General features: G+C 43.9%; 1 protein-coding gene and 1 pseudogene across 1 annotated transcript; one reads left to right on the forward strand and one right to left on the reverse strand.

Moving 5' to 3' along the window:
• Positions 1 to 13181: 13181 nt before the first annotated feature.
• LOC110205987 (F-actin-capping protein subunit alpha-1-like) lies at positions 13182 to 14180 on the reverse strand (annotated as a pseudogene).
• Positions 14181 to 21562: 7382 nt separating this feature from the next.
• Positions 21563 to 25121, forward strand: GUCA2B (guanylate cyclase activator 2B). The gene is made up of 3 exons (XM_020982993.1): positions 21563 to 21740; positions 23297 to 23483; positions 24352 to 25121. Exons 1-3 carry the CDS (start codon positions 21660 to 21662, stop codon positions 24411 to 24413), a joined length of 330 nt encoding a protein of 109 aa, XP_020838652.1. The 5' UTR covers positions 21563 to 21659; the 3' UTR covers positions 24414 to 25121.
• Positions 25122 to 26680: the final 1559 nt, after the last annotated feature.

Raw genomic sequence — 26680 nt, forward strand, 5'->3', positions numbered from 1 at the left:
CCAATGTCTGAATAACCTGATATATTCAATGTCTGAATATATCAATGTAATGGAACATTACTACGCCATGAGAAATTACAACTATGAATACTAAGAAATGTGGAAAAACTTAAATGAAGTGAGGCAGAGCAAAGAAAGCAGAATCAACTGTAGCAAAATTAAATGAATAATACCTATAGTTACAAAGTCTGATAAAGTAAATAGAAGAGAGAAAAAGGGGACACATGAGAAAACAACATATTGTTATAATAATTGACTCATAGAGGTTAACATGCATACTTTTAATTTAATTTTTCTTCAATTAACAAGCATTTATCTTCTCTCCCTTTCACCTGCTGCCCCCAATTAAAAAGAAAAATCTAACCTTGCAAAAAATATGCATAGTCAAGCAAAGCAAATTAACAGCCATATCTAAATACATGTCTTATTCCGTATCAGGGGTCCATCGCCTCTCTGTCAGGATGCAGATAACATATTTCATTTCAAAGCCTCCCTCTGGAATCATGGTTGGTCATAGTGTTGATCAGAATTCCCGAGTCTTACAAAGTTGCCTGACTTCGAAATGATGTTGTTATTATTGCATACTTTATTCTGCTGGTTCTGCTCATCTTACTCCGTATCAGTACACACCAGTCTTCCCAGGTTTCTCTGAAGTCATCCCTTTCATCACTCCTTATAACACAATAGTATTGCATTATATTCCTATCTCATAATTTGTATAGCCATTCTCCAACTGATGAACATCCCCTGAGTTTCCAGTTCTTTCCACCTCAGAAGAGCCAAAAATATCTTTGGACCTATTAGTCCTTTTCCTCTTTCTTTCATCTTTTTAGGGTATGAGCCTAGTAGGGATATCATTAAGTCAAAGGGTATGTCCATTTCAGTAAGCTTTTAAAAAAATAATATTTTAGAGTTAATAGAAACAAGACAAAGATAGGGAGTAGAGTGTGTGCCAGGCATGGAGGATGGCTTAGGCAAATTCATTGAGGCAAGACATGGCAGAGGGATATCAGGGAATGACTCAGAAGTCAGTTTGACTGCAACCTAATAATAATAATAATACTAGTAATAACAACAATAATAATATTAATGGGTGACATCTATAATGCTTAAAAGCTTACCAAAGCATGCCTTGTATCATAACAACTCTACAAAGTAAGTACTACAGGTATTTACATCCCTACTTTACAGGTGAAGAAACTGAGAGGTGAAGTGACGAATGATCGCATTAGTAAGAGTCAGCCAGGACTCAAATCCAGGCCTCTCCTGATTCCAAGTCTAGCATATATTTCATAACACTAAGCTACATGAAGAAAGAACCAGCCTGTGAAACCAGACTGGTTCAGAGTATTGTATCCTAGGGAGCCCTGGGCCGTCTCGACTTCTGTCCAGCCACTGAACTCTGGTGACTCTGGAGGAGAGCATGGGGCTGATGACTTCATGCAGCTCTGCCTCCTAGCTCAAATCCAATTCATTTGCAAGTCAAGATATCACCCTCCTGACGTCATTGGTCCTCTTTGGAAAGGAAAGATAAACAACAGTTCTGGGGAGCCACTGAAGGTTTTTAAAGAGAAGAATGACATGGTCACACCTGGTACCTTAAGAAGATTACTTTGGCGGCCATGTGGAAGATGAATGGAAGAAGAGTGAGGAAGGACCTGGAAATGTTTAGCCAGTGTTGACTTAGTAGAACATAAGCTCCTTGAAGTCAGTGACTATTTTTCTTTTGGGCCTAAGTAGGCATTTAATAAACTGCTTGTTGGATAAAATTGAACCTGAGGGGCCATTCTCTCTCAGACTGCTCCATTGACCACTCTGTTCTGCCTCTGCACATGATCAAAGGAGATAATATTTATAAAGCAGTTAGCACAGTATCTGGCACATAGCAGACACTACATAAATGCTAACTATTATTATGAATATCATTATTTTTCCCTGTGAATTCTCCATAACAGAATGGAGAATTGTGCTATAGGAAATGTCCTGGCTTCAAACCCCAGCTCTGCTGCTTCCCACTTGTGTAGCCTTGGACAAATTACTCTGCTCTGAGTGTCAACTTCCTCATTTGTGAAATGAAGGGATCACCCAGACAATCTATAATGTTTTCTTCTGGCTATAAATCTATGGTAATGACGAAGGAATGACTTGTGATAAAATCAACCTTCAGTACTTGGCACCAACACCTGGAAGAAGCCCAATCCCCTATTGTTGCTTAGCTGTGGCCACCAGAAGCTCATTGAAGGGCTGGATCTTGGGGCAAGATGCAGAGCAGAACTCCTGGTACCAGTCAGACCTTTCAAGTGGAGAGCAGCCTGGCACCCTGAGCCTGGCAGATCACATTGGCATTTTTTTCCTGTTATTTTGACTTCAGGATACAGTATGCCTTCAAACAGTTAAACCTGTCCCAGGGAACCTGACCCACATTCTATACCTAGAGAATTTCATGGCAATCCAGCTGCAGAGGGAAAGAATTGAACCTATTTGGAAATATGAGCTTTATAGCTCTGAGGAAGCTCATCTTAAAACTCTCAGTTTCATAAATGAATGAGGTCCTCCAGAGTAAGGTTACTGATCTGCTTCAGGATTCTAGGAATATCCCTGAGGAGTAGTGGAGAGTGTGTTTTTCTAATCACCTGAGGTTCCCATTCTTCTGTGTTCTCCCCAATGTTAACTGCCAGTGATTAGTGTCCCAGGATCATTGAACCAATTAATATCCATTAGCTTTTACAAAGGTTTGTTTACTAAGAAGATAGATCAAAACTGCAAGCACAAAGCATTTCTCCCAAAATGTAGGGGCACACTCCACCAGCGCTTCTTAAACTATGGGTCATAACCCTGGGATCTAGACCCCAGTTTAAGAAGTACTGAAGGAACCTTGAGTGGAAAAAGTTTAAGAAGCCCTGCAGGCCTATACCATCTCATTTCCTGGAAAAAGTGGGCTCCACTTTAAAGCAATAGAGAAAAAGTATTCACCCTACCAAGTTCATTTTGGAATGTGGCATGGCCAGTGGATGAGTCCATGCAATTCTCTCAATTCATTTTATGGTTGCTTACCAAACTCAGTGGTCTACAAAATATGGTGGGGATTCCAGTTCTGGATCTCTAGTGGCTTGCTCTCCCAATCTTTCAAAGTTCACAAGGTTGCAGCCCATTCTAATGCCCCTTTACCTAAGAGCAAACAAGGAATTCTAAAAGTTGGAAGTGAAGGAGGAATGAATTCCTGACCTGGGGAATGACCTTTGATAACGAACAGATGCAACCGGGACAAAAGCAGTAACTGAGCCATACCCTTCTGGACCCACTAGATGCTCAGCGTTCTCATTCAATCAAAGCCTGGAGGAAAGTGGGACAAATCACCCAGTTAGCAAGTATTCCTTAAGCACATCTGACCACATCATTCTCCTGCTGAATAAATTCCCATATCTCCCTGCTACCTCTCAGGTCAAACTCCTTTGTCTGGCATTTAAAACCTTTCACAACTTGTCTGCAACTGACCTTTCCAATCTGATTACACATCACTCTCCTTCCCACACTCAAAGGTCCAGCCAAACTGCCTTTTTGCTGTTCCTCACACCCTGCCCTCCATCTCCTGCCTCGGTGACTTTGCAAAGGTCATTCCCTAGGTTTGGAATTCACTCCCTCTTCACTTCCAACTTTTAGAAGTCATTGTTTCCCCCAAAACTCAGCTCAAACATCTCCTTAAACATTAGACTTCCCTTGATTCTCCCCCGCTCAAATTACTAGTGTCTTTCCACCCCAAAATTACTTTGCATTTTTCTGTATTTGGTATGAACTTACATATGTACATGTTGTCTTCTCTGATAGAATGTAACCTTCTTGAAGAGGACTGTTTCTTGTCTTGGTATCACCAGTACCTGACACACAGTAAGTGCTTAGGAAGTGCCTCTCAATCAAGTTATTGGCCTTGGAACCCAAAACCATCTGTCTTTACCAATGGAGATAGACCATAGGAGGCTGTAGTGGCTTAAGAAGCACCACTGACAACAGTGTTCTTGGAGAAGCAGATGGAAGCTATTTTCACTCTGACAGGTGGTAGGTGGCTCCTCTGAGGCTATCCAGAAAGGCCATTCCTGTGTCCCTCACCTCACCAACAGCTCCAAGGAAGATACACAGAGTGAGTAAGAAACAATTTCTTAACCCTTAGAGCTGACCAACCAGATGTGGAATGTGCTGCCTCTAGTTGGAGATAATAAGTTCTCCCTTCCTAGAGGTTTTCCAGAAGAAGAAAGATGACCACCTGTCAGAATTGTGGAAGAAGAGATCCCTGGTCAGCTTTGGCTTGTGTGGTCCAGTCCAATGCTGAGATTCCTCATGTAAGGGAGTGCAGGAAGGCAGTAGCTATATAGAGCCAGTTACTCTAAAGAGAGCATGCCCCATGGGAGAGCTGCCTTCAACCAGTACATGCAACCTGGGAGAAGTACCACTAGCCTTTAGAAGCTATTCTTATCCCAAAGTCCTGGGGCACAGATTCCCTAGATATCCGCAGCATCCCCACTCCCTAATCTTCTTCCACTCCCCAAAGTTCCCTAAGCCAGTAGTGCTGACATTCCTCAAACCTCTCCAGAGTCCTCTGGGCCTCCTAGTCTTCCCCATCTTCCTCCCTCCCAGCCTTCTCTCTCCACACTCCCCATGCTCCCAATGCCATCAGTTCTCCAAGACTTTCCAGCTTCCCCATTTTCTTCTCCAAGAACTGTATATGTAATTATTGCCATGGGGTGAGTATAGTGTTATCTCAGGGTTCCAACATGTGGAGGTGGGGATCTTTTCTGGGGACAAGGTGTACCTCACCTTCCTATCCTCTAGCAACTTATAGAATAGGGTTTCTCAACCTGGGGTCTGTGAACTTTTTTTTAACGTGATCACTTTGTTTCAGTACAATTGGTTTCCTTCATAATCCTGTGTAATTTTATGCATTTAAAAACATTCCTATAAAGAGTACATAGGCTTCATCTAAGGGGTCCATGACACAAAAAGTGAGGAAGCCCTTTTGTCAATCAGCTATGTCCAAATTCTACTTCTATATACCCTGGGCCATGGCACCCCTCTCCTGGGCCCTCCTGGGGAACAGCTGGGCCTGGGGCAGGACTTACCCGCCCCACTTCGCTAACATGCCTCCTCCACCAAATGAATTTGCTTCAGCTGCAGCTCTGTTTGGTTCTGGCTCTACTCCCCACATTCTCCCCTCACACCCTACCTAGGGCCTGACTCCCCCAGACATTATCAAAATAATGGATGGATGCCAACGGGACCCCTGGTCCCCTGCTGCCTGGGGGGCTGGCCTGGGCTCCCTGACAGGTATCCCTGAAGTGGTGCCCTGAGCTGGGTTCAGCTGTGGACCCAAGAAAAAATCACAATCAACCAGCTGGGAGGGAGGGGAAGAGGGCAGGAGGGCCAGAACCATCAATCAGGAAAACAGAAGAGCAAAGGCTTGGTGCTGACCGCATTCTAAGGCTGGCTCATGTATTGACAGACAGTCACTTGCCAGTTGGTTCAGCTCATTTTAATGGCTAATTTGGACGGCAGCCTACTTAATTGAATAATATTGGTTATAGCCTAGACAGCAAAGTTCAGATAAAGACAAAAAGAATTCAGTCCCAGCCCCTCAGGCTAACAGCATGGTGTTGAGGGAAAGAGCCCTGAATTTGGAGTCAGGAGACCCCAGTTCAAGTCCCCAGCCCTGCCATGTGACTTAATACACAGCCTTGGAGAAGCCCTTTCCCTTCTCTGAACCAGCTTTTCCTTCCCTGTGAAAAAAATAAGACAATCAGAGCTGGTGATCTGGAAGGGTTCTCCCAGCTCAGACAGTCTAAGCTTCTTGGATTTGATGGGCTTGATTGAAGGCATGTGGCTATTTGTGGTGGCCACCCTCCTCAGATCCCTCAATCAGCAAGCATTATTGGGTGCCTGCGGTCTGCTAGAGTCTATGGACAAAAGACCCAAGTGAAGCTGATCCCACCCAGGATTCACCCGGGGGAAACAAGATGTTTGTAGAAAAGCAGCCCATGAAAGAAAGAAGGAATAAATGTAAAATGTAATGTAAAATGTAAAATAAATGTAAAAAGGTGGGAAGAATTAAGTGAACAGAGGATGAAATGTGGGGGCCGGGGCAAGAGGAATGGGGGAGGAAAGAGAATGGAAGATGGAATTAGAAAGTAGAGCTTGAGGAAGGCTTTGAAGGTAAATAGTGATTCTGAGAGGCCAAGGTAAGGAGGGAACACACTCCAAGTACAGGCACAGCCCCTGTGATGTGATTATGGGACACAGACCCTGCAAAAGTCCTGATGAGCTAGAACAGCCTAAAGTGTGCATTTAGTTGAGAGAGAGGGAATAAGAACAAGCATTTATATAGTACCTACTGTGTGCCAGGCACTGTGTTGAGCACTTTACAAAATATCATTCTCTTTGATCCTCACAACAACCCTGGGAGATAGGTGCTATTATTATCTCCATCCTACAGTTGAGGAAATTGAGGCAAATAGGGATTAAATGATTTATATGCATTTATAATCTGTCCTGATTAATGATACTGGGGCACTAATGGCAGTTAACCTTGGGGAAAATACATTGGAATGGGGGCTTAAGGGTCACACAGCTGGAAAGTATCTGAGGCCAAATTTCAACTCAGATCTTCCCAGCTCCACACACAGGGCTCTATCCACTATGCTTGAGAGAGATTGTTTCTGTTGTCTAATGACCAGCCCAGCTAACAGCGGAAGGGTCGCTTATCACCAAGTTGTCCACAGTAAGAAGACTTTTCCAGCCCGAGCAACCCATTCCCCAAATCTATATCTTAGCCATCAATAAGCATTTTCATGCAAGCCCTCCCTGTGCTAGGAATGGAGAGGGGATGATTAGTATTGGTGAAAGGAGCTCCCCAAACAGACAAAATCAGAGATACTTGAAGGACTGAAGAAGCAGTTGCATTGGGGGTGATAAGGGCCTAAGTTTTCTCATCTCACTCTCATGAGTGGAGGTGGCCCCCACTCATCCCTAAGGTCCCTCTTCCAGGTCTGATATGTTATGAATGAGTCTATTATTTTAGTGGCCAAACATTTGGATGGTGATGATGCTAGAATGCACCTACCTACCCCTGCCCTGCTCTCCTCTCTTTCTATCCTATTCCTACCTGTCAAGGCCCAGTCCAAATTCCATCTCTTCGGAGGAAGCCTTCTCTGCTTAACCTGGCCCTTGCCCCAGCCCTCATTGATCCACTCATATAGGAATTTATTACTTTTCCCATTCATTTGATGTGTCTCCTTCCAAATGGTGAGCACTGCAGGGAAAGGGACCAGCCCTTAATCATTAAGTGAGAGTTCTTCACCTCTCACCCAATCTAGACCCTAGCATGCTGTATGCCGCCCCCAAAACATCTTCATGCTGTATCGATACATGTGCCCTCCCCCTCATTCCCTACCTTTAGTCAGTTCTATCATCCACAGAAAGACTTGCCAATCAATTGCCCAATGGCTCTGTTCACCATCCTTCTAATTCCCTGAATCAAAACACTCTTCCCTGGACACCACTCCCCAATATTTCTTGTGTTCCCCTATTAGACTGTAAGCTCCCTGAGGGCAAGGACAATGATGCTTTTTGTACTTATATCCCTAGTGCTTAGCACAGTTCCTAGTACACTGTAAATATTTAAATGAGTTTTCATTCATCTGCCTGTTGCTTATACTGGGTCCTATGCCTAACAGGTGCTCATTTAAAAGTTGATTCATGATTTAACTAAATGTTTGGTTGTTTTTTTTTTTAATATAGACTTTGAAACACGCAGGTACAGCCTTTAAAGTAATAAGGGTCCTTGTCTTTACTTTCACTAGTGAGTCAAATTCCCAGAGGTGAGGCTAGCTACTTCTCCCCCTCAGAGTTCTTAGAATACCTCTGTGGGATTAGGGTGTCTTTCTACGCCTTTGCCTTGAGCCCCCATTCCAGTGTGTTTTCCCCAATGTTAACTGCCAGTGATTAGTGCCCCAATATCACTTAACCCATTAACATCAGTTAACCTTCAAGAGGATATTGGCTGAGAAGATATAGCAAAAAGAGGGCTGGCAGCAGGCAGAGTACACGGTGGGCAGAGCACTGGAGGGAATAAGGCTCCCTCCGACCAGTCCCCCTGGTACATCTGGAAAGTTTTTAAATTTCAGAATGGGGAGATAATGAGCAGACTCCCCTTTATTGGAGGTCTTCAAGCCATGACTGAATTGAAGTTTGTATTTGTACCTAGCACAGTGCTTAGTATTTAGTAAGTGCTTAATAAATGCTTGTTGAAGGAACACGAATATACTGTAGAGCTGTGAATTTGCCTTGCCTTTCTGGAAAATAATTTGGAACCTGACCCCCAAAAAACTAAACTGTGCATGCCCTTTGACCTATAAATCCATTTCTGTATCAGCACTAGGCCTGTACCCCAAAGAGATTGAAGAAAGAAAAGAACCCATGTGCACAAAAATATTCATAGAAGTTCTTTTCATAGCAGGCCAAAATTAGAAACTAAGGAGCTGTCCTACAATTAGGGAATGGTTAAATAAATTATGGTATGAGAATGTAATAAAATATTGTAGTGCCATAAGAAATGATGAAATGGATAGGTTTAGGAGAAGCAAGAAAGAATTCTATGAACTGATACAGATCAAAGTGGGCAGAAACAGGAGAGCAATTCATACAGTTGCCACAATATCACAGAGACACGGCTTGAAAGACTTTAGAACTCTGATCAATGTAATGACAAACTTTAAGTTTAGAAGACTGAGGATGAAATAGACTACTCACTTCTTACTGGAATGGTGATGAATTGGGAAAGCAAAGAGAAACATAAATTTGGGGGTATGGCCAATTTCAGAATTTGTTTTTGCTGGATCTTTCATGTTTATAATGAGAGTTTTGTTTTTCAGAACATTTCTTCTAGTGGTGTTTTTTGATAGAGGTGAGATAGAATATAAATACATGTAAAAATAAATTTAGGTCTTTACAAAAGCTAAAACAACATATAAAATGGCTGAGGAGGTGGGCTCTCTTGGCCATCAGGCTGGAAAAAAGGGGGGAGTGGAATGCTTGAATGATTGATTATTGAATTTTGGTGTTCTTTGTCAGCTGTAGGTTGGACTAGATGGCTGTCATGGTCACTTCTATCTCTGAAATGCTACGATTCTGCACAGGCCTGTGCTGTGTACACATGCACACATGTGCACACGCACGTGCACACACACAAACACAGAGTCATTTTTCAAGGGAAGAAACTGAGGCCAAAGAGAGGCAGAGGCCTCTCTAAGAATTTATAGATAGCAGGCTTGGACTGCAAACACAGATATTCCCACTAATCCAGGCTTTCTTCCACCATACATAACCACCAGGAAAATAGCCATTTTGGTAGTGGACACATAGCCACTATCTAAGAAGCTACATTCCCAGGTTCTGGAATCAGTAGTAACTATATCCATGAAGCCAAGGTTAGTGTACCCTGGGGAAGGAACAGGTGGGAAGCCCCAAACTGGAGGGAGGGGAACTGGTAGGGTCTGGCCTGGGTGCGTACACTGAGGCCCACTCACACAACAATGATATCATCAAAAGCGTCATCCTACATAAAATTAGAGGTGTATGCTGAGAGATTAGGTTTTAAGAGGGGTAGGGCCAGGGAGAGTTCCATCATGTGTAAATAACAGAGTTACTTCCCCCAATAAAAGTCAGGTATATGATGGGCTGAGAAGATATGATAGGGCCCAACTCCAGCTGGGGACAAGGTTAGTTTGATAGATAGTGGGGCAGTTCCCAGGAGAGATATGGAAAGAGATTAGGAGAAGACAGGTTTGCGTGATGAACTGGGGCCATGCTGGGGCTCCCTGGTTGGGGAAGTCACATTGCAATGCAGGTGAAAGGACACGTGGCTGGAGAGACACATGACTGGAGAGACGCTGTCACCTCACAGCACACAGACCCAGGGGACTGAAGTCTACATTGGGCTGATCTTGCTGAAACTGGCAAAAATCAGGATGAGAAAGCAAGGGCAAGGCTATGCGGATAGGTAGTTTCTGTCCTGCCCCTACCCCAGGCCTCAATGTCACTGACCCAACGGGAGATTCCTTTTGGGGGTGCAGTCATGAGTGGGCTAGAGGACAGGGACTTGGGGCTCTAGCTGTGCCCCCAACCCAGTGTGACCTTTACAAAATCACTTTCCCTTTCTGATCCTCAGTTTCCTTATCTGTAAGATGAGGAGGTTGTCAGGAGAGCAATTTCAACAACAGCAACAACATTGTAAAGAAAGGAAACCACTTTGAAAGATTTTAGAACTCTGATCAATACAACCATAAAGCGATTCCAATAATGCAACATGCTACCTACCTCCTGACAGTGAAAGGACAGGATGAGGATGCAAGATGAAACATACATTTCTGGTCATGGACAGTGTGGGAATTTGTTTTGCTTGATGACAGATATTTGTTCCAAGGCTTTTCTTTTTCTTTTCTTTTTTTTTTTTCAATTCAGAGGAAGAGAGGAAGAGTAGGAATAAGCCCACCCACTCACCCATCCCCCCAAAAAAGAGAGAACAGAAGGAATCACAAACAGGACAGCTTTGAAAGCTGCGTGGTGAACTTATTATATACTTGAAAAGAAAAGCAAGTTCTGCACAATAGATGAGCAGCTTCATATATAATCCTCTGCTATTTAAATTGTATGTGGAAATGCCCATTTTATTTGGTGTTTATTAAGTCAAGAATGGTTTTTTTAAGAACAAAACAATTGTATTTCTACTAGTAAGTACAGAGGATTTTGTAATATAGATGGATATTATGAATGGCAAATGATACAAATATACTTTATTTTGGAAAAAAAAAGTTTACATAAGTAAAGGGACACTTTGGAAACATCTTTTCTTAACCATGTTTCTGAACAAAACCAATGCCACTTTAAGTACAAATATCCTCCTCTTCAATGTATATTTGGAAATAAGATGACAGCACGTGTTTTAAAAAAACAAATGACCTCGTGTTACGGCCTGGTCACCTAAGTGTAAATAATGTAGAAGGAAGTCACCCTATAGTTCTGATACTAGCTAGAGCAAATCTGTGGTGTCTGTGTGTTTTGAGAGCTATGAATACCTTCGCTCACCCTCCTGGATGGGGCCATCTCCAGTCGTCCTGATCCATATCTAGCCACTGGACCCAGATGGCTCCGGAGAAGAAAGTGAGGCTGGTAACTTTGCACAGCCCTGCCTCACTGTAATCTAATTTACTTGCAAGTCAGAGCATCACCTCCTTGCTGTCGTGGTCCTCTTCAAGAACAAAGGACAGCATCCTCCTGGGACAGCTGCTGCATCACAGTCGAACTCAAGTTCTGGGCAGGCAGCGAGGAAGAAGAACGTCAAACAAGTTTCACAAACCATTTGGAGCAAATCACCACTGTTCCCGTTAAATACATTAAGAAACAGGTAGCAATAGAAAGGCACTGTTTAGAAGTCATTCTCACTTGGGTGCCAGTCTTTTTTGGTTTTATTTGTGATTTATGCACTTGTCTGATTCATACCCTTACAATACAAACTCTAGTAACCTGCTAGAGAACATTAAAGCACAGTATGCCTATTGTTTCTTAGGCACCTGCATTTTTCAGGTTTTAATATTTATTCTTCTACATCCAGACTGTGTCAGCAATTCTTGAACACAAAAAATATATAAATGGGATTAACTATATTCTAAAAATGCAGATGCCTATAACAACCATGTTACCAGGGGGAAGGGAGACTTGAGAAAAGGAAGAAAGCAAACAAGTTCACTTGGAGAGAATGTGGTGCAAGTCTTTGGATTAAAAAATAAGCAATACAAAACCTCCAAATACTCCCCAGAGAAGTTGGTTGTTATGGAATTTCCAGAAAACCCATTTTTTTCCATCAAAGAGACTTAAAAAACCCTATTCCAAAAATTTGAAAATCTACAGCTACCAGGATGCCTTTAAGTGGCAACGAGCAGTCAAAAGAGGAAGGATATCTGTAGATAGAGCTTGCAGCATAGCATCTTTAGCTATTTGTTGACTAGTGAAAACAACTGGTGTACCAGAAGTGCTATGAAGGGTAAGGGTGGGAGAGTGTTGAAAGTATTACCTGCTTATTTGTGAGAAGGCTTTCATGGCTAAGAAGTTTTCTAACCAGTGCCTGAAAATTCCAGGACATCTCTCTCTCTCTTTTTTTCAATGTTAAAAATAACCGAATTTTTTAAAAAAATCCTACAAGTAGATACAGTCACAAAAGGAAGTTATATGGCAAGGACTACACACACACACACACACACACACACACACACACAAATATTAAGACAATGCTATTGGTTCAATAGTATTCCACAAGGCTAGAAAACCTGTTAACCTTGAAAGCCTTAGCAAAATACTGCACTTGTTTATAAATCACCTACTTATAAGACCATACTTCTAATCTTTCCTTTCCTTTCCTGTCCTGTCCTGTCCTATCCTGTCCTTTTCTGTCCTTCCTGTCCTGTCCTTTCCTATTCTTTCCTGTCCTGTCCTTTCCTGTCCTATCCTTTCTCCTTCTCCTCCTCCTCCTCCTTCTTCCTCTTCCCCTTCTTCTTCTTCTTCCCCTTCTTCTTCTTCTTCCCCTTCTTCTTCTCCTTCTTCTTCTTCCCTTTTTTTCTTTCTCTTCTTCCCCTTCTTTCTCCCCTTTTTTCTTCTTCTCCTTCTTCTTCTTCCCCTTTTCTCTTCTTCTTCTTCTTCTTCTTCTTCTTCTTCTTCTTCTTCTTCCCCTTCTTCTTCTTCTTCTTCCCCTTCTTCTTCTTCCCCTTCTTCCCCTTCTTCCTCTTCTTCTTCTTCTTCTTCCCCTTCTTCCTCTTCTTCTTCTTCTTCTTCCCCTTCTTCCCCTTCTTCTTCTTCTTCTTCTTCCCCTTCTTCCCCTTCTTCTTCTTCTTCTTCTTCTTCTTCTTCTTCTCTTCTTCTTCTTCTTCTTCTTCTTCTTCTTCTTCTTCTTCTTCTTCTTCTTCCCCTTCTTCTTCTCCTTCTTCTTCTTCCCCTTCTTCTTCCCCTTCTTCCCCTTCTTCTTCCCCTTCTTCCCCTTCTTCTTCTCCTTCTTCTTCTTCCCCTTCTTCTTCTTCTTCTTCTTCCCCTTCTTCTTCTTCTTCTTCTTCTTCTTCTTCAACGTAATTGGAGAATTTCACATCCCAGCCTTAAGCATTTTTCATTTCTTTGCCAATCTTGTATCTGAGTATCTTGTTCCAGTCAATTTTGGTGTGGATGACTGGAAGCTGCTGGCACAAGGCCTTGGATATGGTGTCTGACACTGTCTGATAGTTCTCACTCATTTGACGTGTTCTGTGACTTTAAGAAATTCTTTGGCAGCTTGTGCCTCATCAGTAACAGTGTTGAATCCCGTACGCCTTTGTGACTAACCAGGTGAACATTGCCGTCTTCACAGTACTGGACCTGAATCTTTAGCATTCCGACCACCTGAGCCATACATGGTGTGATGGCAAACATCCACTCTGATTTCCCACAACGATCCCAGAAGCTTTTAGGCTGAAATTTGTGGCTCTTGATACAGGCAGCAAGTCTTCTGTCCATCTATAATTTCAGCATAAACAGTAGAGAAGCTGTTGGAATATTAATCTTTCACATAGGCCCTTCATGCACTGTCACAGGATTCCCTCCATGACTTCAGAGCTCCATCTATGTCCTCAGGTTGGTGGTCACTTGCTCTTTTCTGTAAGGGATCAAACTTAAAAGAAACTTTATTTCTTGGCTGTAAAAATCTGCCACTACCCAGGTCACCAAATTCTGTAATTAAGACCTGATCAAGGGGCAGCTCGGTGACTCAATGGAAAGGGCTCTGGCCTTGGAGTCAGCAGGACCTGAGTTCGAATGTGACCTCAGACAGTTGACACTTACTACCTGTGTGACCCTGGGCAAGTCACTTAACCCCAATTGCCTTACCAAAAAAAAAAAAAAAAGAAGATCTGATCATCATCTATCTTTACTGGAGTGAACTGATCCACATTATACTGGGCAAATGCATGAACTGCCCCTTCCTTGAGAAGTCTGTCTTTGTTAAGTAGTAACTGGGCATCATTAAACACTTTATTAAATTCTCCTGGGGAAGCATGATTGATGAACTTGGTAGCTATCCATACATTGTCCTCATCTGATACCCAATCCTTGAGGTTTGCCATCTTGGGCAGCTCTAAAAATGTTTTTTTTTAAATGAAAAAAAATTGAAGGAGTTGGATTCGATGAGCCTTATAGTGTCTTCCAGGTCTGGTTCTATGAAAGATTCTTTAACTCAAGTATATATCCAGTTTCCAAAGGGAGCTGACAGTCCAGAGGAAACCCTTAGGTTGGGGCAGTAATGTTTCAGAAAAAAAAAAAGTTAAAACTATGAGCAAAGGATGAAAATCTATGAAGAAGCAAATTTGGGCTCAATATAAGGAAATACTCTCTAATAATCAGAGCAATCAAAAAGAGAAACAGTCTTCCTTAGGAGCCTGTCCCCCTAATACTTCTGCAGAAGTTGAATGCTCAATTCCAAGGATTTTGTAGCCAACATTCCTTCTTCTGTATTGGTTGGGTGAAACAATCTCTGAATTGCCTTCCAATTGATTCAGAGATTCTGGGATCATAGCAATCCAGACATCTGTCAGTGCTCTTACTCTCTCTGCCAAAAGCATAGCAGCTGGTAAAGTCTTGATTTACCTTTGATATTAATTTCATTCTTCAAAAGGTTAAGCAAAAAAGCCAATTCCTATTCCAGGTGAGCAGGTTGTCTGGCTCTGGAGTCAGAAGACCTGTGTTCAAAGCTCACCTCTGACACCGCCTGTGTGACCTTGGGAACATCACTTAATTGTTCTTGGCCCTCTTTGTGGGTGGGGGGGAGGAAGAAGAGGCTGGACTAGATTACCCCTGAGGTCCCTTCCGGTTTCAGGTCAATGATTCTTCGACCTGAGATCTTGGGACGTATATGTGCGTGTATATGTTTACATGTGTCTGTCTAATTTAACAGGAGCCCCAGACTTTGGGAGACTGAATTTCAAAGAGTTTAGAAAAAAGTTAAGTAGAATCTCTCTCTCAAATTCTGTAGGGGAAAGTGCTAGCCATCAGGGAGGCAGGGGAGCTGAACTGTGAAAACAGGAAAGCACTCACTGCCACTGAGGGTCCTAATGAGGGTATCAGCCCCTCTGTCACTCTGAGTCTGCACATAAAAACAGAGAGTCCCAGCTTTGGAGCTGGTGTTCCTAAAAAATGTTGTTTAGGCTACAGCTAAAAAGATGGTTGTGTTGGAGGAAAGAGGCAAAGGGCTGATATGTCAAGCTGGAATCCCTTTGGAGAGGATAATTTCTGTCAGCTAACCGGAGAAGAGCTATTCAACAGAGGATTTCCTTCTAAGATCAAGCAAGGGACTCTGAAGGCTTATTTTGCTTCACAATAGATAAGCACTCTAGGTATGTAACAGGGTCAAGGACCATACAACTGGGAACCACACAATCTGTTGGTAGTGTATAGAGCTCATTCAGCTGGGGGCCAGTGTTCAATGGTGGACTCTATAGTAAAAATACAGCTTACCCTCTGTGATGATTTAAGCATCCAGTCTTTTGAAAGGAAGCATATTAGCACATTAAGAACATACTAGGACATTAGTGAAACGTACCAGGTAACCTGTGGCCTACATTTCAGGTAGGGTTCCTTTGGTCATTGTCCAGGCAGGGTTTACAGTCTCTGAGGCAACAGAAGAAGGGAACCTTTGGGAAAAAATGAGCAAGATACAACTAGACCAAGAGAGGTGGGCTGGAGAATCATTCTCCTAGGGCAGTGGTCTCTAAGCTTTTCTGATTACGAACTCCATTCAATTTTTTGAGTATTCTCCCAAATGCACATATACATATATTTTAACTTATTTATAAATTACATAATATATATAGACAGACAGAGAAAATTTTGAAGCATGAGATGAAATAATATTTGACCTTCACAACAACTTGTGAGGTAGGTACTATTATTATCCCCATTTTACAGATTAAGGTAACTGAGGTGTGAGAAATTAACTGTTAAGTAACCTTACACCATGATGACCAATAACATATCATCAAGACAAAGATAGAATTGAATGTGGCAGCTGAGTGAAGGATGAGTCAGAGGGAGAGACGAGACAGAGAGAGCAACTAGGAGCCTGCTGTGTGTGACAGTTCAGGTGAGAGGTGATGGAGACCTGAATAAGGGCGGTAGCTGGTAACTGGAGAGAAGATAAGGGGCAGGGGGGTGAGGAGTACAGAATGACACTGAGGTTGTGAACCTGAGGAATGAAGGAGAGTGGCACTCTTGACAAAAATAAGGAAGGTCAGGAACGGGGTGGATTTGGCAGGAAAGGAAACATAATGAGATGTGCAATGAAAATAGAAACCTATCGATGCCTACTCATTATACTCAACTCACTCTCCCACTGAAAACAAAAAAGGAGGGGAGGGAAGGGGCTCTTACTCACCAGCCATTGCCTAGGAAGATGAGTCTGACAAAAGACATGTGCTATAGCCAGAAGGGATCTGGGAGCGTCAAGATCTGGGTGCTTTGGAGGTTGGGTAGAATTTTGCCTGCACAGCCGCTGGTGAAAATGCCTGGCTAGCAGTTAGGTTAGTGAGGTCCCGGTGTCCAGAGGGAAAAAGGGAGGGATTGGGAGCTTACATAGCACACAAAAGGCTAGTGGTTGGGGTGGGGGTGGGGGGAATGATGAGATGACAATAATGGATGAAAGGAGGGTGAGGTTATGCCGGAAACAAGATACTCAGTTGGCTTTTGTGGAAAAAGCAGAATGCTACCCACAGTACAACTCTCCCGTTGGTTATGGCTTAGCATCCTGCTGTGGACCCTTGAGGTATGGAGTTCCTACTCTGGAGCCCAATGCCATTAAGGCATGGCCATACTGTTCGCACTTGGGTCCAGTGGTACAGGCAATACCATCCACACATCCACTGTAGATCAGGGCAACTTGCATCCCCTAGATCATACCACTAAGTCCTGGATGAAGAGCCAAGGATGCTTAGAGTAGCCTAGCACCCCTATCCATAAATGTGTCTCATGGAGAGTTCTTGAGTGTGAAAGTAAGAAGTCTGTTGGGGACAGGACTACCTGAGGGGAAAAGACTATGAGAAAGCATGGAAAAGTATATACCACTTGGCAGAACCCTGAAAGGGCAATGAAATGGCAGGAAATATTGGGGTAGACTTTCATGGAAAGGACAGACAGAAGGATTTATTAGAAGAGGCTATAGAGAATACTGGTCACAAGTGAGTGTCATGTGACCCTAGAAGACCAGAAGGAGCCTGGCCATGGTGCTTTGGTGGATGAAGAAGTAGGACTTAGTGGATTAAGAGTCAGGAAGACCTAGATAACAGTCCTGCTTCCAACGCTTACTAGCTCTGTGACCTCCCCCCACCCCCAGGCAGTTCACTGAAACTCTCTTTACCTCAGTTTCTTCATCAGTATGATGAAGTGGCTGAACCTGATCCTTCCTTCTGACGTAATCACCTCCACAGCTGCAGCATAAGAGCTTATGCAACAACACCAGCCCAGAGGTCTGGCTTCTCCTTGCCTGCACCAGCCTCAAAATGGAAGACTGGGTCCCTCATTAGGGCAACTGGCAACAGCTGCTCTCTTCCCAGCTCAATCTGCTTGACTCTGACTTGGAAGTCAGGCCAAGAGGCATGAGCAGTTCTCCACAATGGAATTCCGATACCACAAACTTTGATGCTTCTGATAGGGAAGACAAAGAGAGCTTTCTGAAAAGTCCAATGTGAATGCAAATGGAACTTAATGACAAGGGTAGGGGAAGAAGATCCCCTCTGCCATTTCTGCCTCCATCGCTCAAGGACCTCTCCTCCTCTGAGACTCATTCCACCCATCTATATCACTCTCTCCAAATCTCTGTCTTCATCCTTTATTGTGGCTTCCAAGTCATCCTCCCTCATTTTGCAAGGATTTTCATACTCAGTTCCCAGTTTTATTCTCTACCCCAATCCTGCTCTCTTTTGAAGATATTGATATTCACATGGGTCCCCTTTTCATTCCTTAGACTCTCACTTCATTCATCTTTACTTCCATAACTTAGAGTTACAGCTCATAGAACCATGGATTTAGAGCTGGAAGGGACCTTAGAGGTCCAAACTCTGGAGTCCAACTCCCTCATTTTACATATGAGGGAACCGAGTTACAGAGAAGTTAAGTGACTTGCCCAAGGGTCACACAGCTAGTAAGTGTCTGAGGTGGGATTTAAACCCAGGTCCCTCCTGGTTTCCAGTCCAGTTCCCTATGTACTATACCAACCTGCCTTCATCATCCAAAGTCACACCCAAAGGGATTCGGGGACATTATTCCATTAGTTTATTAATCTGATAGAGCATTGTTGAGCAATGTTCTCCATTGTCGTAGAAATCAGAAATCACAAAACTTTTAATAGCCCCAAACATCTCCCAGAGGAAAAAAAGTCTGTCTTTTTAATATCAGTAGGGTCAGTTGGGTGGCACAGTGGACAGAGCACTAGATCTGGTATCAGGAAGGCTCATCTTCCTGAGTGAAAATCTAGCCCTAGACACCAGCTATGTGACTCTGAGCAAGTCACTTAACTCAATTTGCATCAGTTCCTCATCTGTAAAATGAGCTAGAGAAGGAAATAGCAAACCATTCCGGTATCTCTGCCAGGCAAATTCAAATGGGGTCATGCAGAGTTGGACACAACTGAAATGACTGAACAGTAAACAGCTACCAGTGTTGTGGAATGGCTGTGAGTCATGAAACACGGGAAGGCACATGGTGGGTGGGAACAGGTGGAAGCACATAACAAATAAGGACTGTAAGGAAGAACTGGAGGACAGGATATCATCAGAGAAGTAGCCAAGTTTAACAAGAAGACAGGCTAGTCCCATGAGGAGAACAAGGGATTACCAGGGGCCAACCCATGCAGTGCTCTGGTGTCCCACAAGATGGCCATTCTTATCAATGGAAGGAATATCCACAGTGATTACACAGATCACACACATCCATGTAAATGTCTGAGTCATCAAGAAATTTGCTAAACATGCCTTGTCTTTCTTTATCCTAGTCACTGATTAAAAAAAAAAACCTCAATGTTTATATAGGATTTAGAAGGTTGTGAAGTATTTTCCATTGATTCTCTCCTTTGATCCTCAGAGTAAGCCTATGAGGTAGGCACTATGGTATTGTCCCCATTTTACAGATGAAAAAACTAAGGTTTAGAGCAGTAGAGTGGCTTTCTCATTGTACTAAAGCTTACAAGAATGAAGAGGCCAAAGTTGAATGTAGGTTCCTGATTCAGTTCCATTACCATTCCACCTGCCATACAGCCGACACAGAACCAGGGCTACATCAAGGATCCCTCCACCAAAGACCTTCCTCCCTGTTGACATAAGTGACTACTCTTTGGGTCTGGTCATTTGTCCAGTTCTAAATTCACTTACCTGTGTCATCTAGGCACATCTCCCCTCAACTCTAGGAGTAGGCAAAATTTGTGCCAATTTTCAAAAAAAGGTGAAGGTACTTTATTAAGTGAAGGCCAAATTCTAGACTGCATCATTAAAAGGATAGTGACGAATGACCACTACAAGCCAGCATGGGTTCATCAAGAAAAAAATAGGACAGATTAACCTCATTTCCTTTTCAGGAAACATAGTCTAGCAGAGACAGAAAGGGGAAAAATCAAGGCCCAATTGGAGGGATTAGCCTGGGTAAGTATAAAGGCAGCCACATTGTTTTGAGCCTAAAAAGAGAGAATGATTGAACACATTAAGAGATTTAGGGGAGTGAGGGAATGGATTTTAAAGAGCTCAGGATGGATGGCCTCAATCTTGAAGTAATTTCCTGAAAGTAAGAGGGCTATATAGGTCTGGAGACAAGAAAAAAAGAGAAGTTTCAGAATATACCCTATTGGGAATATGGGTCAATAAGACATGAATAAAAGAATAGCCATGTAATAGAAATGGCCGAGTTGAAGTCAACTACCATAATTAACAAAGTTTTGTTATTTCCTCTAGAAATATTTGGTCATCCAGGAATGGGACCAGAGAAGGTAGGTTGTGGGGGGTAACCCAAGCTAAGGTATTAGGATGGTGATAAGTGTAGAATATCAAGGGGGCAAGCATGGAGGTTATTAAATCATTAAAATGGTTAACTGTAAAATCAAGACTGGGTAGAATTAATGGACTGGAGACTAGAAATCAAAATGAGTTTATAAAGAGCAAGTTTGGGCTATCTACCTCCAGAGAAAGAACTGGTGAACTCTTAGTGCAAATTGAAGTAGAATTTTCCAATTCTTTTTTTTTTTTTGCAATATGGCTAATGTGGATATATGTTATGTATGATTTCACATGTATAACTGATATTATATTGCTTTCCTTCTCAGTGGGGCAGAGAGGGAATGAAAGACATGGTGGGAGCGAGAGAGAGAATTTGGAACTTAAAATTTAAAAAGAAAAGAAAGTTAAAAATAATAAATTTTGATTTTAAAAAATTTAAATTTGGTCTGTATCCCAAAGAGATCATACAAATGGGAAAAGAACCTACATGTACAAAAATATTTATAGCAGCTCTTTTTGTGGTGGCAAAGAATTGGAAGTGGAGAGGATGCCCATTAATTGGGAAATGGCTGAGCAAGTTGTGGTATATGAATGGAATGGAATACTATGGTGCTGTAAGAAACGATGAGCAGGCAGAGTTCAGCAAAAACTAGAAAGACATGTGTGGTCTGATGCTGTGAAGTGAGTAGAACCAGGAGAACATTGTACACAGTAACAGCTACTTTGTGCAATGACTAATGTTGATAGACTTAGCCCTTCTCGGCAATGCAAGGATCTAAGACATTTCCAAAGGCCTCATGATGGAAAACGCTATCCACATCCAGAGAAAGAACTATGGAGTTTGAAAGCAGATCGAAGCACACTATTTGCTATTTTTTTCTTCTGTTGTGTTTTGTTTCCTCTTTCTGGTGGTTCCTCCTATTCTAATTCTTCCTTACAACATCACTAATGTGAAAATATGTTTAATAGAAATGTATATGTATAGCCTATATCAGATTGCATGCTGTCTGGGAAGGGAGTGGAGAGGGAGGGGGAAAAAAATTTAAAACTCAAAAGCTTATGGAAATGATTGTTGATAAATCAAAATACATTAATAAAAAATTTTAATGAAATTAATATAAAAAGAAAGAACAAGTTTGGGAGAAGTCTGAAAGTGACTACATGTCTTGATTTTTGGTTTATAAAATACAATCACTAGGTGAGAAATAGTTTAGGTGAGAAATGCCAAGACAAGGCATCTATAGACCCAGTGGAGACAAGGCACATTAAGGCTGGGCACAGTGTTACAGGAAGCAAGGTAAAAAGTAAAGGCACTGAAACCACCTTTTATCTTCACCCTGCTCCCCCTTAGAAAACCAGGTCTGTGTCTGGCCCAGAGCCAGCTTGGATGAACCCTGCCTTCTGTCCCCTGGCACCACCCCCAAGAGGACACTTCCTTCCCTCTCTGACACGAAGGTTAATAAGTGACCAAGAAGCCATCACCAAGGTTTAAAAGGCACGGGAGAGAGGTCAGGGTGGAACCCTGGGAGGTGAGAGAAAAGAGGAAAACCAGGGGAAAGTAAACTGGAAGATATCATGAAGGTCCTGGCACTCCCCGTGGCTGCTGCTGCCATGCTCTTGATGCTGGCACAGAACACCCAGTCAGTCTTTATCGAGGTGAGACCTTTAGGGGCCTGGCTCTAGCCCTGCCTCCATCCTCAGGCTCTACAGGAGTGGGGGGAGAGGAAAGGAGAAGGAGAGGAGGAGGAGAGGAGGAAGAGAGGAGGAGGAGAGGAGGAGGAGAGGAGAGGAGAGGAGAGGAGAGGAGAGGAGAGGAGAGGAGAAGGAGAAGGAGAAGGAGAAGGAGAAGGAGAAGGAGAAGGAGAAGGAGAAGGAGAAGGAGAAGGAGAAGGAGAAGGAGAAGGAGAAGGAGAAGGAGAAGGAGAAGGAGAAGGAGAAGGAGAAGGAGAAGGAGAAGGGAAAACCATGGAGACAGGAGAATGAAGTCAGATTCCCCTTGTACCTGTTTTCCTAGGGAAGGCCAGAGCTCACCTGTGCTGCAGCATAGCCTGTCTCCACACCTGGGTTGAGCCTCCTGGCGGTGTGGGGACCTTCAGCACACTTGGCCTTCTGCTATAAGCCCATTTCCTGAATGAGTCTGGGCTCTTCTCTCCTTTTTCCTTCTCTGATAAACAAGAAGGGAGGAGCCAGAGGGGAGGGGCCAGCATAGCCTGGGTCTAGCCATACTGAATGTCCTTCTACCAAGGTCCATTGATGCCAAGGCTTTGCTACTTAGGAGACTCATGACAATAGACTGCCCCACCCTCATGTCCTCACACATTCACCTTCAGCTTCCTCCCTGATTCTTTTCAGAGGCAGTTAGCTGGCATAGTAGTGCCTGACTTAGAGTCAGGAGGTCCTGAGTTCAAATCCTGCCTCAGACTCTGTGACACTGACAGTCACTTTGTCTCAGTCTCAGTTTCCTCATCTATAAAGTGGGAGTGATAATCATACCTATCTCCCAGATTTGTTGTGAGATAACATTTAAAGTGTTTGGCAAACCTTGACGCCCTTATTATTTTACAGGTCAGGGGCTGGCCCCTGGGGGGAGGGATGGGTTTGGAGGCAATGACAGTGGAAAGGGGGGGAGTGATTTCCCAGGAAGATCCTTCCCTCCCTAGATCCTGAGTGGGAGAGGGGCTAGATCCCTCATTCAAGAGTAGGAATCCTCTAACCCCCTAAAGGGAAAGTCCCCGGGGAAGGAGGGCATGAGCCATAGGATCTTAAATTTAGGGCTGGAAGGGACCAAAGAGGCTGGGTCTAATCCCTGTCATTTGACACATGAGGAAACTGAGATTAAGAGATGCTGTGTGACTTTCCCAGAGTTACACGTCTAGTACATGGGGCTTGAACTCAGCTCTTCCTGAATCCAAACCCAGTGCCCTAACTCAGAACACCACTTCATCCTTCCTGAGGAAAGACTCTCCCCATCCCTGAATCAGCTGGCCTGATCTTGTCCTGTCACCGCCCTGAGGTGGCCCAGGGTTCCAGGTGTCCTGGGTTCTTCCTTCTAATAGCGTGCTGGGAATGTGTCCCTTGGCTAAGAACATCTACGGTGCCCAGGATTTCCAGCTCACCCATTCCCTGCTCCTCAATCCGGTCCCCAGAGCACCCTTATTGGGCAGAGGGCTGGAAGCCGGAGAAGTTCTGACCCTTTCCTTCTCTGTCCTCAGTATGAGGGCCTCCGGGTGAAGCTGGAGTCTGTGAAGAAGCTGGATGGAATTCTGGGGAAGTCTAGTGATTTGAGTCCCCCTATGAGTATGGAAGATTCACTCTCCATGTGTAGCAACCTCCAACTGCCTGCGGACCTCCAGCCTGTCTGTAAGACTCCCCATGCTGCCAACACCTTCGAAGCCCTGAGTATGTGCCCTCCCCACCCCACGTACACCAAAGATGCTTCCCCTGGGGTGGCTGAGCCCTACAGATGAGCCCTTCTTCACTCCCTTTATGTCTCCTCATCTCCTTTACCCCTCTGCATAACCATAAAGCATCATGGAGCTGGAGTGCTCAAATACTGTATCTTCCACTTACGTGGCCTTGGGCAAGTCACAGCACCTCTTTTGCCCTCAGTTTCTCCATCTGTATGATCTCCTAGTGTCCTGTGCCTCTCCTTACCCTACTCTTCTGTTGTCCTCAGCTCACTGCTTCTCTCCCTCCATCTCCTCTTTTCAACTGCCTCCTCTCACTCTCCCGTAACTTAATATTATGCCCCTCCTAGCCTCTCACCTCTTCATTCTTCCTCCCTTCTCTCCATCTTTCCTTATCTTCTAGGTCCTCATCTCACCTCTCCACAGATCATGCCTCCATACCTCACTCCTGTTTATCTCCTCCCTCCACCCCTCCCAATCAAGCCCCTCACCCTCTTCAGCTTACTCCTCCTCGTGCCTTGAGGGACCATCATGTCCTAGATAGAGTGTTGGACTTGGAACTGAGGAAGACCTGAATTCAAAGCTCACATCTGCAACTTACTAGCAATGTGACCTTAAGCAAGTCATTTAACTTATACCATCTTAGCTTCCTCATCTAAAAAATAATAGCTTTTAAGACTTCTTTTGGCTCAATCTATTACTCTGACCTTCATTTCATCCCTTCTCCTCACTCTCCTCAGCTTCATTTCATCCCAATCTCTTCGCTCCCTTTAGTAAAAGGTTGTCTCGGCCAGCTTTCCCTGCCCACATCCAGACAGATTTCAGTCTCCTTGACCTTCAACTTTGTATTCTCTCTCCAGGAAACATTGCCCGAGATGACTGTGAAATCTGTGTAAATGTGGCCTGCACAGGCTGCTACTGAGACAGAACCAAGGACCCTCCCCACCCAAAGGAATCAATGCTGGTTCTGCCTTATCCCCATTTTGACCTCCCTCCCTGCCCCTACCCTACCCCACACACATAAAGTACAAATGTCTAGGGATGGATATATCCCTGATTCTGAGCCAGCCTCCGGCCCACTTCATGGGAGAAAGGGAAGAGTCCTAGATTTCTGTCATCTCTAAGCTATGTCTGATGAGGGCCTCTCTCCAGAAGTGATGCCCAAGGGTCCTAACAATAGCTGTCTGGCCAGGGAGTGGTACAAGCTGAGCCAAGCTGTTCTGAGGTGCTAAACTGCCTCCCAATCCCCAGCAAGTACTAGGAACCCTCATTCCACTCTGGATGCAACACCTGGAAAAAGACACAGGTGGGGAGGTTCAAGCCCAGGCTCCACGTGAGCCAGCACAGTCCTCCTCTCCCCACATTCCTATACCACCATAGCCCAAAGGGAGGAATATCCTTATGGTGATAGAAGGGCCTTCATCTCCATCACCACCACCACCACCATCATCATCATCAGAGCCAACAGCAGCACCCTTAGGCCATTTGGGGCTGGACCTTGAACAAAGAAATTTAAACAGTCACAACTCCTGCCTTTGATGAGTTTTTCCCATCCAATGTGAGGCAGACTTCCTGCCATGCACCAACCTTCTGGGCCATGCTAGCCAGTGAATAAAGAATTTATAAATATGCAGAGAAAAGAGGAAGTCTCTTCCATTGCTGGGGGCTAAGGGAGCAGGGAGACTGTGGAGCTCTGTGTAAACTAAAGGCCCAAGAGCATCTCTTGGTTTGATGAAGGAAGCACTAAACCTTCGCTAGTCATCTAGGATTAGAGGGATTAGAACAGAGGCAGGATTTCCTGTTCTCTTCCAATTAGTCCAAGAAGCCTTAATGGATTGCCCATTCCACTTGGGGACTTTGCTAATGGTTAAGAAGTTTTCCCTTTATAATAAGCCAAAATCTGCCTTTCTGAAACTCCTAAGCATGGCTCCCAGGGGGACTAGAGAAGCTAGCTGCTGATGGGAGGAGTAATTTGTGGGCTGGAGGAGAGGATGTCTCATTCATTTGTATATACATGTATTCATTTCTTCCTTCATTTACTCAACGAGTATCTAATAACTATCAACCCAGGATGCTATATAATTTCCACCTGGCCCTCCCTGTGTGTGGTAGGCCAGTTTAGCAGAATAAGCGAAGGTGGTCCTCAACACCCCACCCCATCTCCCTTTCATTCCCCCACCTTTACCCCTAACAGCACAGATCCCCTCACCCCTACCAGTGCAATATCTTTGCACTGTCCCAATATTCCTTTTTGGGTGGCTAGTTGTAAGTTCCAAACCTCTCCTTCCTTTCTCCCAGCATCTCATCTTCCAAAGTTTACCTTCTCCCATGCCCCTAGTTTTAACATGGGCCTTCAATGCTTTCATCCAAAATGTCCTTGGGGAAGGGGACCTTCACGTCACACCACCTGGGTAGCTGTCCATTTTGCTCCTGCGTGGAGGCTGCCCTTCACTAGGCACAGGCTGGAACAAGACCAAGGGGAGACTGGTTGTTGGAAAAGGTGACTGAGTATAATAATTGTTGTCGCATTCAGTTGTGTCCAACTCTACATGACCCTCATGCACTTTGTCCAGGAGGTTTTCTTGGCTAAGATACTGGAGTGGTTTGCCATTTCCCACTCCACCTCATTTTACAGATGAGGAAAACGAGGCAAGCAGGGTTAAGTGACTTGCCCACAGTCACACAGCTGGTAAGTGTCAGATTTGACTGGTCCTGCTGACTTCAGGCTCTAGCCGCTGTGCCACCTAGCTGCTCGTAATAATAATAGGAGGTAGCATTTATATGGCCCTTTAAGGTTGATAAAGCACGTTCCATGTTATCTCATTTGATCTTCACAACAACCCAGTCAGGTGAGTGCTCTGATTATCTCCATTGGACTCAATGTTTCTCAACTCTAGCTGACCTTTCCCCTAACTGGCCCTTCCTCCTAACTTCCTAATTTCTACTAACTGCACTGCTTCCCTTCTCAGACTCACTACAGAATCTGAGAGCCAGAAGGGTGCTCACATGGCATCTAACTCATCCTGCACCTGGGCAGAAATCACCTTGGCAACATTCCCAACAAGTGGACAACCAGGCTTCTCTTAAAGACCTCTAGTGCTGATTGCCTCACTAACTTCTGGGACAGTCAATTTCACTTTGAGATAGTTATAATTACACAAAGTCTACATCGATCTCTTTGAAACATTT

The sequence above is a fragment of the Phascolarctos cinereus genome, unplaced genomic scaffold, assembly GCF_003287225.1.
Source record: "Phascolarctos cinereus isolate Bilbo 61053 unplaced genomic scaffold, phaCin_HiC Scaffold_726;HRSCAF=1367, whole genome shotgun sequence".
Taxonomy (NCBI): Eukaryota; Metazoa; Chordata; class Mammalia; order Diprotodontia; family Phascolarctidae; genus Phascolarctos; species Phascolarctos cinereus.